The sequence below is a fragment of the Peromyscus californicus genome, unplaced genomic scaffold (assembly GCF_007827085.1).
Source record: "Peromyscus californicus insignis strain IS unplaced genomic scaffold, ASM782708v3 Scaffold_21__1_contigs__length_65335640, whole genome shotgun sequence".
Taxonomy (NCBI): domain Eukaryota; kingdom Metazoa; phylum Chordata; class Mammalia; order Rodentia; family Cricetidae; genus Peromyscus; species Peromyscus californicus.
The window spans coordinates 1,571,366-1,585,905 of record NW_026294514.1 but is presented as its reverse complement, the minus strand read 5'-3'; the positions used below and the strand labels follow the sequence as shown (position 1 = coordinate 1,585,905).

Sequence of the window (14,540 nt, the reverse complement as noted above, 5' to 3'; positions counted from 1 at the left end):
AAAAAAAATATGATGAACTCAGGGAAATATTAAGGAAAGAGGTGAATTGGCTTGCAGCTAATAAATAGTTCACAGTTACATTTATTATGTTAAGGAATGCTTGATCTTTTTCCTATCACAGGTATTGAGAAACGATTCTGTGGCATTAAGTGTAGGTATATATTACCAGAAAGAGCATCAGTTGTTGATGCTGTAGATGGATGAAGGTGGTCAAGACCGAATGTGAAAGCACCATTAGCTTAATTCCAGAAAGGGACTGTAAAATTGTAAACATAATCTCTTATATTGGCAGTGAAGTTCCATTACATATTAGTGAGCTAAGAAAGTACAATTACACATTGGTTTTCTGGTTTAAGGAGTTTAGCACATGATGACATTTATCTGGAACTGGTGTGTGTGTGTGTGTGTGTGTGTGTGTGTGTGTGTGTGTGTGTGTGTGTGTGTGTGTGTATTCTGTTTGAAAGTATTTTATTAGAATTTTTGAATCTATGTTCATCAGGATGAAGTCATAGTTCTTTAATTTGATAAACATGACATGTCACTCAATTTTGCCTTACTTGTGGTTCTCCCATGTGTATATCTTCAATTTTACTTGTTAGCTGTTGAGATACCCAAAGGTATAAAGGATATTAATGTACCTATGGAAAAAAGGGGATTGCAGTCAATACAAATCTCTACATTTATTATTTCAAGATCTCTTAAATTATACTTCTATAAGCAAAGTAAAACCAATTCTTTCTAATAGATGAGCAATCTATTTTTTTCCTGAGCTATAAAGAAATTGATTCATATATGGTTATCTTTATCAAATTGCATAATTTTTAGTGGTTCTTTAGTTCTTTTTTTTGTTTGTTTTTTCGAGACAGGGTTTCTCTGTGTAGCTTTGCGCCTTTCCTGGAACTCGCTTTGGAGACCAGGCTGGCCTCGAACTCACAGAGATCCTCCTGCCTCTGGCTCCCGGGTGCTGGAATTAAAGGCGTGCACCACCACCGCCTGGCGGTTCTTTAGTTCTTTAGTGGTGGTACCGTATTTTTCAAAAGGTGGAATGTTCCATTTACAATCAAGATGGTTATTCATAAAATATACATAATAGGGTAGTATCAGATGAAATAGAAATATATTAATCAAAATTCTTGACCCTGTGGATTTTTCTTCCCCTTGTCACTCAAAAAATGAAGTGAAATATAGGACAAAAGGAATATACTTTGAAAGGATTTTATTAATTCAAAACTCCAAGAATCAAAACATGCTCTTCAAAGAAGTGTGGTAGTTTAGCATTGTATCCCAAAGTCATAGCCTTTAAACTGGTTTACAGTGATCACTTCAGCTATGTGCTGAAGTGTTAAACAACATGCGCTAGTGACATACCCAGATGATTCTGGGGTTTCATTTGTACAGAATGAAATATGAGATTTTGCTACAAAACATAGCTGTTCAATAACTGACCTTGTTACTCAACACAGACGAACAAAGGCACACCTCTCAAGAGACGGGTGTTTCAATTATGACTTAATCAATTTTATGTGGTACAATTAGGAAATGTGTACTTCTGAATGAGATTTATTAATTTTATTTTATGTGTAGGAGTATTTTGCCTAGTGTGTGTGTATATACCATATTCAAGTCTGGTATCTAGATAGTTGTGAGCTGCATGTGGGTGCTGGGAACTTAACCCAGGTTTTCTGCAAAAGCAGCAAGTGATCTTTGCTGCTGCGCCATCTCTTCAGCTCTGGAAATTCAATTCTTATGGTTGATGTCATTGTATACATCTTTGAGCACTACTTTAGACCAATGTTGGATGATACTTGTAATATAATCACATTGTTTTTTATGATGTACAGATTGTTCCTATCTATTAAAAATACAGATTCCCGCTCCAAAGAATAGAAAAATGACATCATTGTATACTGACTAAAAATATGTGATTGCTTTACTGGTTTCTTTTTCATAGGGTCCCCTTGGGATACCTGGCTCTTCTGGTTTTCCAGGAAATCCTGGAATGAAGGTAAATAGTAACAGCACTTGAGGAGTGAAGGGCATTTCAGTAGATGAAGAGTGTGGGGGTTATTCTTTTTTAATTAATTAATTGATTTTTTCCATCTCAATCACAGTTTCCCCTCCTTCCCTCCCTCCCTCCTCTCCTCCCAGTCCCTCCCCACAAACTCCCCCCACCATCCACTCCTCCTCCTCTTTTCTCTTCAGAAAAGGGCAGGCCCCCCATTATCAGTCAGCCATGGCATATCAAGTTGCAACAAGACTAGGCACATCCTCTCCTATTGAGTTTGAAAGAGGCAACCCAGTAGGAGGAAAGGGTCCCAAAAGCAGGTAACAGAGTCAGAGACAGACCCTGCTTCCACTGTATTACAAGAAGACCAAGCTACACAACTGTAACATATGTGCTAAAGGCCCCAAGCAAGCTCTTTGGTTGTCAGCTCAGGTTCTGTGAGTCCATAGGAGGCCAGGTGAGTTGATATCGTGGATTTTCTTGTGGTGTCCTTGGACTCTGTGGCTCCCATAATCCTTCTCCCCCACCCCCATTTCCCAGGATTCCCTGAGGTCCACCTAAGGTTTGGCTGTTAGTCTCTGCATCTGTTTCCATCTGTTGCTGAGTGAAGCCTGCCTGATAACAACTGTGCTAGGCAACATATGAGTATAGCAGAATATCATTAGGAATCATTTATTGACTATTATTTTTTCCACTTACATTTCACAAGAGAAAGAGCCTAGAGTAGTATGTTCATGGTCCTTATGTGAGGGAATTAAAAAAGAAAATGGAAAAATGAAACCTGTTATATGATGTGCCATTAAAGAAAATGTACTTAGAGCCACACAATTGGACTCTATAGACAAAGTTTTGAATTGGCTGTAAGGTAAGAAAGAACATCTTGGAGCGAGTGGACACTCTGTTCTTGGATAGAGTGTGGGAAGCAACTAATACCGGACTGTTTTAAACAATAGGAAGTTAAAATAAATCAGATCTTGAAAAAAAAAAAAAAACCAAAAGCTGTTCTGTCACAACATGCTGGCCATTCCTCAGTTCCTCTCCACCCAAGCCCTTAAAGAAGTGAGTAGGGAGAACACTTGGCTTTCCACGTGGGAATGGATTAAAACGTTCTGTGGCATTGTGTTGTGTCACAGATTGTTCTTTCTCTCTGTTCTGTGGAGAGAGTCAAAGATTATCATAGGACAACAAAAAGAGTATATTCGCTAATTCACAAATAAACTCACAGCACTGATTCTAAGTTGGGAGGCACGGATTTGATTTCCCTTTGCCCCAGGAGCAGTAACTTTCTTGGTCTTGAAAACAAATTTCCTTATAGCATTCAGCTTTCAAAAACAACTGCATCCACAGCTGGCCCATCAGGAGCTGCTCTGTGCCTCCTTTTCCAATGGAATTCTGTCCAGGTTTAAGTGTGATGATTTGTGTAAATCCTTAATATGGGGGCTGGTCCAGCCAATATAGTGCAGGTTCATGATTCTTAAGCTGTAGTCAGACAGAATGTGTATTTAGAAATGGAAAGAAGCTGCCATTTAAGTATTATTTGAAATATGAGAATCATTTATGTAGCAGGAATCTTAAAAGTTCTTATTAATAAAAACAAACCTGAGGCCAATTATTGTGATAAATGCTGGAAGATCAGAGAGACACAACAGGCCACAGCCATCTCACCTCACCAGTTCCTCAGCTGGTCCTGTTTCCTCAGACTGGAAGCCTCTGAGTCCTCATCCAGAATGAATCTCAGCTGAACTGCTACTAGAAGCCTGAAAGCTTAACCAGCCAAATGCTTAACCAGCCAAATGCTTCTAGTTTCTGGTCTTCACGCCTTATATATCTTTCTGGTTTTGCCATCACTCCCTGGGATTAAAGGCTCACTTCCTGGGATTAAAGGCATGTGTCACCATGCCTGGCTGTTTCCAATGTGGCCTTGAACTCACAGAGATCCAGAGGGATTTCTACCTCTGGAATGCTAGGATTAAAGGTGTGAGTGCCACATTTCCTAGCCTTTGTATCTAGTGGCTGTTCTGTCTTTGACCCCAGGTAAGTTTATTAGGGTGCACAATATTTTGGGGAACACAATACTACCACACATTTAGTCAAATTATTCTCTAGGCTGAGCTTTAAGTTGAAGTCTTAAGTCATGTCAGTAACTGGTCCCTGCTTTCCTGAGAATCTGTTCCTTTAGGATTCTGATCTCTCAAAAGCCCACATCCCTCTTCTTCCTCTTCCTTCCCCTCTTCTGTCTCCTCACCCTCCCTTTCTCTTCCTGTTTCTCTTACATAATACTGGCCATTCATTCTCCTTCCTCCCCTCTTTCCTCCTTCTTGACCCCCTCCTTCCCTTTTTTCTGATCCTATTTAAGCAGGTATTCACCACTGTGTTACAACCCCAGCCCTGAAGTCCAAATTTTGATACTATTGACTCTTGACCCAACCTCCCTGTATGCTCTTCTTAAAACATAAAATTCCTTCACGCTTCCATGGAGACTTCCCGCCCTTGAGCTGAGTGCTGGCTAGGAAAATAATGAAATGATACTCACTGAGCCATGGTCTGTGAACTTGCAGAAAGGAGTGTCTTCTCCTTGCACCGGCAATTGGACATTAGTTCAACTTCTCTCGCGATGTGCACAATTGGTTATTTTGGCATACTGCCCTGTACCCCTCTGTGTTGGTAGGACTCATTTTTGGCTATTGAATCTTCCTTAATAAAACTTAAACATGTACTAAGTTAGTTATATCTCAGAATTTATTTCACTGTCTCTGCCTCCTCACCATAAAATCTCTGGGTCCTTGGTTTTAGCTATTTCTCTAAGACTATACCATAGTTTGACTGTATATGGATCAACTTTCACATCCAGTCATTTGCATTTCAGTAAAGGGCGAAAGGAATTTAATATGTTTTATTATTATAAATTAGCCTCCTAAGGCTTACAATTTTAGTTTTCTTAGTTCCTATAAGGAATATGAGGGATAAAAATATAGGACCAACCTTGAATTTCAGAGAAACATAGGAAATGTTTGTGGTAACAGTGTATCTCAAAAATTGCTTAGAAGAAACTCATACTGAATTTGTTTATATGAACCAAAAGTTACCCTAATATGCTGGATTTGGACTTGCTATTTTGACTGTCATCTTGGACTGAAGTATAGGTTGCCATGGCCCTTTGCTCTGTTATTAATGCTGTTATTTTAATATCTTCTAGTTCCTAGAAGAGAAAGTGTTATTTATTTTGATAATGCATTGGCTTTTGCTTTTACGTTGCTAGAAGTCATCAAGTTTATTAGCCACTTCACAGTCAGGTGCTTTCTATCTTATTGAATAAACATTTCTTTGAAGGTCAATAAGTGAATGTTTAGTAAGTCAAAGCTTTTTCTTTACTCTGAAACATGATTTGCTGTATTGCTTCTATAGAAAGGAAATGATTTTCTTGCCTCTAAAGTATAGTGTGAAATTTCACGTGTAATTTTACAGTGAGTTCAATCCATTCAAAGAGCTACTGGGCTCTGTAACAAATTTTAGCTATAAAATAGCACTGGATGGTGGAGACATTCAGAAATCTTCTGTTGCCTTCTGTGTTTCAATCAAGCTTTAACTGTGTGGTTCTAGGTTGGACTTCAAGTATCCAGGTTTATACTGAACATAAACAAGCCCTTAGCTTCAGACACGTGGATTTAAAGTGAAAAACTCCAAATATGTAATTACCTCCAGGCCACAATACTAGTATTTTACTTGAGTTAATGTTTTCTTTTCCATCCCTTTAGGGAGAAGCAGGTCCTACTGGGGCCCGAGGCCCTGAAGGTCCTCAGGGGCAGAGAGGTGAAACAGGGCCGCCTGGCCCAGTGGGCTCTCACGGTCTTCCTGTAAGTGTCTCACATCTAAGGGTTAGCCCAGAAAGATGCTTATTTACTATAGAGTCAGAAGACGTAACTTATTTAATATAACCAATTCTGAATTAACACTCAGAAAAAGAACACTTTACCTGTCAATACATCCTTCTTTGTCTGTCTTATAGAAAAAGTTGTTCATGAAAAGTGCTGTTTTGATATAATTGTGGATATTTTTTTTGTTTGAAAATTTCCTGCCTTTTCTTAGATAACCTGAATACTATGTGACATGGGTCAGATATAGCCTAATATTTCCAAAAAATGTTTCATGTGCTTTTTAGGGTGCAGTGGGAACTGACGGTACTCCTGGTGCTAAAGGCCCCACAGTAAGTAACAGCATTTATGTCCGGTGGTTTTGAAAGGGATGTGGTCCTTGGCTCTAGATTAGTACGAGGTCTATGTTCATCATGTCACTCTTGTTGCTGGCAGGGTTCTGCTGGAACCTCTGGTCCTCCTGGCTTGTCGGGGCCTCCTGGATCTCCTGGCCCTCAGGGCAGCACTGGACCTCAGGGGATCCGAGGACAACCAGTAATGTCTCACATTATTTTTAAAATATTCTCAGATTTTAGTGTAATTACATTATTTCCCCTTTCTTTTTCCTCCCTTCAAACTCTCTCATAGACCCCCTCCTTGCTCTTTTTCAAATTCATGACCTCTTTTTCCATTCATTGTTGATATGTACGTGTGTGTGTATATGTGTGTGTGTGTGTGTGTGTGTGTGTGTGTGTGTGTGTGTGTGTGTGTGTGTGCATGCATGTGTGTATGTATATATATATATGTTGGGCGTGGGGGTTTATACTTGTAATCCTTGGGCTTAGGAGATGGAGACAGGAGCAAAGTGCCGATTCACCCCATACATGTACTCCTACTCCACATGAATGTGCACACACCCACAAAAAATACTGTATTTCATTTTAGTACTAATTCAACATAGACTCAGCAGCCCATTCACTGTTCTCAATTAGAGCAGGAGGTTAGCTAAATTTCCCAGTTCTTTCAACTGCTGATATTTTATTTTAGGGTGATCCAGGAGTTCCAGGTTTCAAAGGAGAAGCTGGCCCAAAGGGAGAACCAGTAAGCCTTCATTATTTTAATGATGAAAAGCATAAATATTGTCTAGAGGTGTATTACTTAAATTTTTCATGTATGTAACATAGTAATGGCACAAAATAATCATTTAATATATTTAAAATTTTTACTGACTTAATTAGATAAGTTTCCTAACTTTAACTTAACGACTGACTATTCCTGGACCCCTGCTTCTGTTTTAATAGGGGCCACATGGTGTCCAGGGTCCCATAGGCCCACCTGGTGAAGAAGGCAAAAGAGGTCCTCGAGGTGACCCAGGCACAGTTGGTCCTCCAGGCCCAATGGGAGAAAGGGTACATTTGAATAAAATTCATTTTCTCTCTTTTCTTATGTGTGTGTTTTAGGAGGTTGCATGAGTAAATTTGTGAATAGGAAGGAAACATAAATTAGGAGACAGTGTAGACGCCCTGCAGAGTGTACTATGTTTATCTCTGTGTAAAAAGAGACAAGTGCCTATTTAAACTTCACTCATCTGCTCATCAAATGTTGGCTGACTGATTAGTGTAAGCCACTTGGGGCTTTAAGTGCTCAGGATACATCAGCCACCAAGCAGCCTGGGGTTCTAATCCTCATGTGGGTTGTGGTGAACAGGTTTACTTTACTGGGTGGTAAACAATAAGTCAACAGTTAAATAAAGCACATTTTAATATGTGCCCTATACCGTATTGAATAATTGGTGATAGTGGAGAGTAACTTTGGGTGTATAACAGTGATAGGTGCTAGGTTAGGTGAGTGGGAGATAGGGTTGTTTGAGAAGGTAGCAGTTTGACTGAGGCTGGAAGAGAAGCCTGCGATGGAGCATGGGAGACAGAGCATTCCCATTCCTAGCAGAGGAGGCAAGAAAGGACTTAGTGGTTTTAAGAGTAGAAAAGGTGGGTGTCAGTGGGGTATAAGAAAACAGACCTGAAGGAACTATAATCATCTTACATTTGCAAACAGTTTTAGTGAAATCTAAGGTCTTCTTCCTCTACAAAATAATATGAAACATGCTAATGCTGGCATTTTGATCACTATAGACAGTGATTTTGCTTCTTGAGTCTACACATTAGTTTTTTTTCTGTGTTTATTTTACAGTTAATTATTTCTTCAAGATTTCTTCTTGAAGATTTGGTTCAATACTCATAGTCATCAAATTTTCAATTAATTTTTTTCTAGTAAGATTATTTTCTTTATATATATAAATATCTTTTATATATATATATATATATATATATATATATATATATATATATATCTCTTTTGCTGTGTTAGCTTGATCAGAGCTCTGAAAACTTTGTAATACTGAAAACAAAGCCTATTGAACGACAGCATCTCAGAACTGCATTTTGGTTCATTGTAGGGTGCTCCTGGCAATCGTGGTTTTCCAGGATCTGATGGTTTACCTGGACCAAAGGTAAGATCACAGCAAGGCTGACATTTTCAGGATGGGGATGTGTCCCTGGCCCACAGGAGTCCATACCCATACGGGACAGAGAAGCAGGTATTGGGCGAAACCCCAAACCTGTCCTATTTCTTTTTCTTTTTAGCATTAGGAGGTCCTGGGAAATAGATGGTTGTTTGAATAATATGAGGCCTGGCTTCCAGACTTTCCAAGGTCACTTCTGAGAACAAAAGGTTGTAGAACCTTAGTATGGATGATGTAACCTTTAGATGAAATTTAAGCTCCAACATTCCTTGTTGAAGTGAGGCTGTGATTTCATTTTTCTTTATTTAATGGTGAAAAAGACCATTTTCACAGAGGATACAAGTTAGAACTAAACATTCAATGACATTGTTTTCAAATACATCTTTGTCAAATCTTTGACAAAATGGCCGCATATTAATGTGTATTTGGAAGATAAGAACTTAACATCTTCTTACTTTGTTTCAATTCTGTCCTGTCTTCTTTGGAATAGGGTGCTCAGGGAGAGCGTGGTCCTGTAGGCTCTTCGGGGCCTAAAGGAGGCCAAGGAGACCCAGGACGTCCCGGTGAACCTGGGCTGCCAGGTGCTCGGGTAAGAGCTGTGTAGTTATATGTTGTCAGCATCCAAGCACTTCTGAATTCATTGGTGTTTCATTTCCTATTTTTATATTTAGCTTGTTTTACAACATAGAGCATCATTTTAAATGTTTTGAATATATGCATTGTTTTAGAAACACTGGTGTGCTATTTTTGACGTGTACATAAAGTACAGTAATTTCTAAAAGAGCCTTTTAAAGGAATGTATACAAACAGCTCCACTGCTCTTTGTGGGAAGGGTATCTATTTTTAAATTTTTACAACTTCTCATTTTTATGCTAAAAAATAACCTGTTTGAACTTTGGTAAAGAAAGTTGTTGTTTCAATTTAACAAAATGTCATTTAAAATTTTACTTGAACTGTGAAATTGCCCCTCTGTTTAGTTGTTTACAATAAAGTATTGTTTCTCTACTTAAAGTCTTTACATCCACTGCTGTTCAGCAACAAATTAACAGTTGATTTTCATTGTCAGGGTCTCACAGGAAACCCTGGGGTTCAAGGTCCCGAAGGAAAACTTGGGCCTTTGGTAAGTAGTTTAAACAATTCCATCGCTTTTAACATTTCCCACTAGATGTGTAAGTTATATTTATTTATCCTGTGAATGATGTTCATGATTACATTTTTTAAGTGCCCCTAGCAACAATTTCTTAGTATCTATGAATTTTCAAATGGAGCAAAATGTGAGTTGAATTTTCTCAATTAGATAATTGAAATTTACTCAGTGAAGAAGTTGACATAATGTATTTTAATATTGTTAAAATTTGTTTAACATTATTCTCGTTCTCTGATGGCATTCCACTTTCACATGTTTTAGAAATAAATATGCTGTCCGCTTATGTATCCTGAGTCTTTGCTTTAGTGTGAAATGGGAATTTTAAATATTCAAGACCACAAAACAGAATAAATGAAAGAAGAGAAGACCTGCCCTTAACATGAGAGGGCCAGGAGATGGTGACAATGAGGCTTATGAATGGAGCAAGATTAGAATTTCTGCTCTAAATGCTCAAAGTACCTCAGGGGCTTACAAACCAAATCAAACCAAACCAAACCAACCAACCAACCAAACAAAAACAACTATTCAGCTTTTCTCATTCACTCTTTCTTATTCGTAAGCATAAGAAAATCAATGCTTAGTTAAGATGACTTTTAAGGTTAACCAACTCAGGTGACAATGGGCTACACGGCTGTGCTTAGAACTCAACTTACCTGCCTGCTGTCAACCCTGCAGGGCGCTCCTGGGGAAGATGGCCGGTCAGGTCCTCCAGGCTCGGTCGGCATCAGAGGGCAGCCTGGAAGCATGGGCCTTCCAGGCCCCAAAGGTAGCAGTGTGAGTACAGTGAACAATGTTTAACAGATCATTGGAATCTGTGGTTGGAGATCAAGGTATATTTCTTGAACTGCATGAATTTAGAATAGTGTCCATGTATTTTTTTAGGGAGACCTTGGAAAACCAGGAGAAGCAGGGAATGCTGGTGTTCCTGGGCAAAGGGTAGGCATCCATTTTCTGATATTGAACAAAGAAGATATAAAACCATCCAAATTCTGATGGCCTCACCTAAAATGTCATGTCCATGTGACCCTAGGGGGCTCCTGGCAAAGACGGAGAAGTTGGTCCTTCAGGCCCCGTGGGGCCTCCGGTATGTGACTTTCTTCGATGGCATTGTACATTGTATTTCTCAGTGTTTCTCCAAGATTGCTCATGAATGAGTTTCAGGGAAGAGAATGAGGAAATAAGGGACTGGTTATGTCTTTTCATTTTATTCCTTTCTGTTCTCTTTTCATTTTATTGGTGTATTGCTCTCTCCTTCTTGGGTGAAAAGACTGATCTCATTTTAAACTGTAAAATGGCATCTAGTGACAGAGGTGGTTACCCTCTGTACACCATACTTGAAGAATATATCGGTTGACAAGAATAGTTTTTGAAGATATTTATAATGTATTCATTTAAGATGTATAAATGCAGAATTATACTTACATTCTGATAATGTATCTTATAAAAATTATTTAAGTTGGCTGGTTTTGAAAAGGTAAAAGGAAATGTTCATTTTTCCATGCTATGTTTTTATCTTGAGACTTTTTAATTGTTTATCAAAGATGTTTTGACATATTTTGTTTTCGTGGAGTCAGCTTAAGTAGCCTCTGAAATGATGGCATTGCTTTCTTTAATCATCCTATTTGAAATTACAATGGATAGACATAAACTTCAATAGAAATACAGCCCTTTAAAGTAGATGTAGGAAATAATGGGTTTCCTATATTCCATCTATGGTTGGCTCTAGGCCTTTTATGTTTGAATTAAAACCAAACCAAAACCAAAACAAAAACCATGCTATAATTTCTTCACTGGCTTTTTAAATGAAATTTTCTCACTTTCAAGGACTTCAAATAATGGAATTTGATGATTCTTACTACTAGTGTATTATCTGGCTAATATGTAGATCAGATGGTTGAAAGAAATACAAAGAGATCAATAACACTGGCTCATGTAAACGAGAAACAGACATAAATGTCTGGTGGGATTCATGTGGGTTTTTTTCTCTTTTACTTAGGGCCTTGCTGGGGACAGAGGAGAGCAGGGACCTCCAGGCCCTACTGGTTTTCAGGTATGCACTAATTTAGGCTTTCATTTATTCTATGAATTGTTTATAGAAATATATATTTTTTAACACAGAAAGTAGCCAATTGTGAAAGCTCACATCTGCATTCCTACCAGCTGGGAGACTGAGTTAGAGTGATTGCTTTGAGTACACAGCCAACCTGTGCTACCTATTAAGTTCCAGACCAGGCTAAAATATAGAGGCATATATATATATATATATATATATATATATATATATATATATATATATATGAATACATATGTATACATGTATGCATGCACATGATAGATAGAACATTTAAATGAGGCAAAGTCCTTTAATTTTCAAAGCAGACATCTTTTAAGATAGTTGTGTGTAGCCAAACATTGTTGTTCAAAAATGGGGAATGACCTTCCTCTGAAAAAAAAATGATTAAACACATAGCTGGTAAGAAATTAATGATAATAGGATGTTCCCAACATCTCAACAGGCTCATGAAACTTGAGCTTATCTGGTTTTATTGGTATACTCACTAAGACTTGTTCACAGAATGCTTCTGTATAGTATACATTATTTAAGGGCATGAAAAATTCAGTTTGTGGAAACATCAGACCTTCTTCCAATAATATTCTAGCAGGTTCAAACATGCTAGAGACAAAAGAAACATGAAGAGCCTTGTATTATATTCTTATCTTAATTTTTATTTGTTGTTTTTTTTTTTTTTGTTTTGTTTTTGGTTTTTGGTTTTTTGAGACAGTTTCTCTGTGTAGTTTTGGTGCCTGTCCTGGATCTCGCTCTGTAGACCAGGCAGGCCTCGAACTCACAAAGATCTGCTTGGCTCTGCCTCCCAAGTACTGGGATTAAAGGCTTGAGCCACCGCCACCCGGCTCTTATCATAATTTTTTTTTTTTTTTGGTTTTTCGAGACAGGGTTTCTCTGTGTAGCTTTGCGCCTTTCCTGGAACTCGCTTTGGAGACCAGGCTGGCCTCGAACTCACAGAGATCCGCCTGGCTCTGCCTCCCGAGTGCTGGGATTAAAGGCGTGTGCCACCACCGCCCGGCCTCTTATCATAATTTTTAAGTGGTACGGATAAATAAGAATCCAGCCTTATAAATTGACAATCCCCATGCCTTCTAATAGGTGGCTTCCTATTGCATTTGGACAATATTTTTCATAACTTTTGCTTAATATGTCCATGAAATGTCTTTTGCATGGAAGTTGAATGAAGTATAAAATGTAATCTATTTGGTTTTTGTAGCTGATAAACTTTCAGTGAATCAGTAGTTTTAATTATCACTTTTGTTTTAGGGGCTTCCTGGGCCTCCAGGACCTCCTGGGGAAGGTGGAAAGTCAGGTGATCAAGTAAGTTTTTAAATAATAGCATCAAAAGTATATTATAATGATAATATTATCTTTGATTGGTGAAGCTCTAGGATTTTTTTCTGTTCAACAATTCAATTACGACCATTTACAGATGAAGGAACTCAGATGTCATGTGATTTCCCCAAAGTCACACAACTCCTCCACTTTCAATCCAACTCACACACTTCTGTGTGTCTTATGCATACAATATAACTAGAAGACTCACTGTCGGGAATTGATATAAACACCTTAATGGCACAGATTTGCTCTTTTATCTTTGATGGATTAATTTGTTTATTACCATTACTGTTCAATAAACATCTGCTGAACACTCTATGTGCTTGGCTCTATTCAGCACTCAACCTTCTCAGCTGGACAGTTGGTTGGTGACTGTGTTGCTCTATATTTCCAAATAATGGAAGAAAGAGAATATAGGAAAACAGCATAATAATAGCATGACCCAAATGCTACATACAGCAGGAGAGGCACTATATGTGTAGACTTCATGATATAGTAAGACTTTCCAAAAGTAATAATGTACATAAAATCTGAAGGATAAAAGTTGGAAAAATATTTCAGGAAGTTGGAATAACAAGTTCAAATGCTTGCTGAACAATTTAAGGTACCGTAAAAATGCAGTGTCAGAAGTGTGAAGCACAGCATGAAGTAGTGGAGATGAGGCTGGAGGTGTGGACCAGGGACTAGATTGAAGGGAGTCCTAAATTGAGCTTCATTTGTTCATTCTTAGAGTAGAGGGAATCTGGCAAAAGGCTTTTAAGTAGGAAGTGCTGCAGCCAGACTTGGGTTTCAGGACTATGATACCATAGTGAGAACAATAAATTTCCAAACAGAAATCTGGAGAAGGACTTGATAAAGTTGTCTTTTTTAAAAAAATAATTCTTCTCTCATACAATACACCTAGACCCCAGTTTTTCCCCTCTCCACTCCCCCCAGTTCCTCCTCACCACCTCCCCTCTTCCCATCCACTCCTCCTCTCTTTCCCTTCAGAAAAGAGCAGGCCTCCCGGGATATCAACTGAACAAGGCAGGACAAGTTACAATAAGACTGGACCCTCATATCACGACTGAATGAGGCAACCCAGTAGGAGGAAAAGGGTCCCAAGAGCAGACAAAAGAGTCAGAGACACTCCTGGTCCCACTGTTAAGAGTCCCACAAAATCCCCAAGCTAGACAACCACAAGGGCTTAGCACAGACCCACACAGGCTCCATGATTGCCACTTCAGTCTCCGTGAGCTCCTATGAGCACTGTTTAGCTGATTATATGGGTTGTGTTCTCCTGGTGTCCTCAACCTCTCTGGCTCCTATAATCCTTCCTCCCCCTCTTCCATGGGGTTCCCCAAGCTTATTAAAGGAAGAAGAAATAGCATTACTGCTATTTTGATCCCACAATTCTTAGTGGAGTTTATATATATATTAGATTCAATGTAATTGAAATTGAGTTAGTTGAAATGACCAGCTCTTATGTGCTTTTGTATGTTTCTTTCTTACTATTAAACACTTTCTAATACTCTGTTTTAAAAAGACACTATAACTATGCTCTGTTATCTCTGAGAAATCTAATATGCCATCTTTGTGAGAGAATATTCTGCACATTCTCATTGCCAAAA

At 38.5% G+C, this 14,540-nt stretch overlaps 1 protein-coding gene across 1 annotated transcript in view; it reads left to right on the top strand.

Annotated features, from left to right (window-relative positions):
* Col5a2 (collagen type V alpha 2 chain) overlaps positions 1 to 14,540 on the top strand; it is a gene marked incomplete at its 5' end in the record, with an annotated part of 135,517 nt that overhangs the window by 95,312 nt on the left and 25,665 nt on the right. The window contains 14 exons of the mRNA XM_052750593.1: positions 1,952 to 2,005; positions 5,761 to 5,859; positions 6,165 to 6,209; positions 6,313 to 6,411; positions 6,904 to 6,957; positions 7,158 to 7,265; positions 8,312 to 8,365; positions 8,868 to 8,966; positions 9,444 to 9,497; positions 10,200 to 10,298; positions 10,407 to 10,460; positions 10,555 to 10,608; positions 11,521 to 11,574; positions 12,859 to 12,912. Of these exons, the coding sequence (XP_052606553.1) occupies positions 1,952 to 2,005; positions 5,761 to 5,859; positions 6,165 to 6,209; positions 6,313 to 6,411; positions 6,904 to 6,957; positions 7,158 to 7,265; positions 8,312 to 8,365; positions 8,868 to 8,966; positions 9,444 to 9,497; positions 10,200 to 10,298; positions 10,407 to 10,460; positions 10,555 to 10,608; positions 11,521 to 11,574; positions 12,859 to 12,912 (981 nt within the window). The remainder of the gene's footprint in view (positions 1 to 1,951; positions 2,006 to 5,760; positions 5,860 to 6,164; positions 6,210 to 6,312; positions 6,412 to 6,903; positions 6,958 to 7,157; positions 7,266 to 8,311; positions 8,366 to 8,867; positions 8,967 to 9,443; positions 9,498 to 10,199; positions 10,299 to 10,406; positions 10,461 to 10,554; positions 10,609 to 11,520; positions 11,575 to 12,858; positions 12,913 to 14,540) is intronic.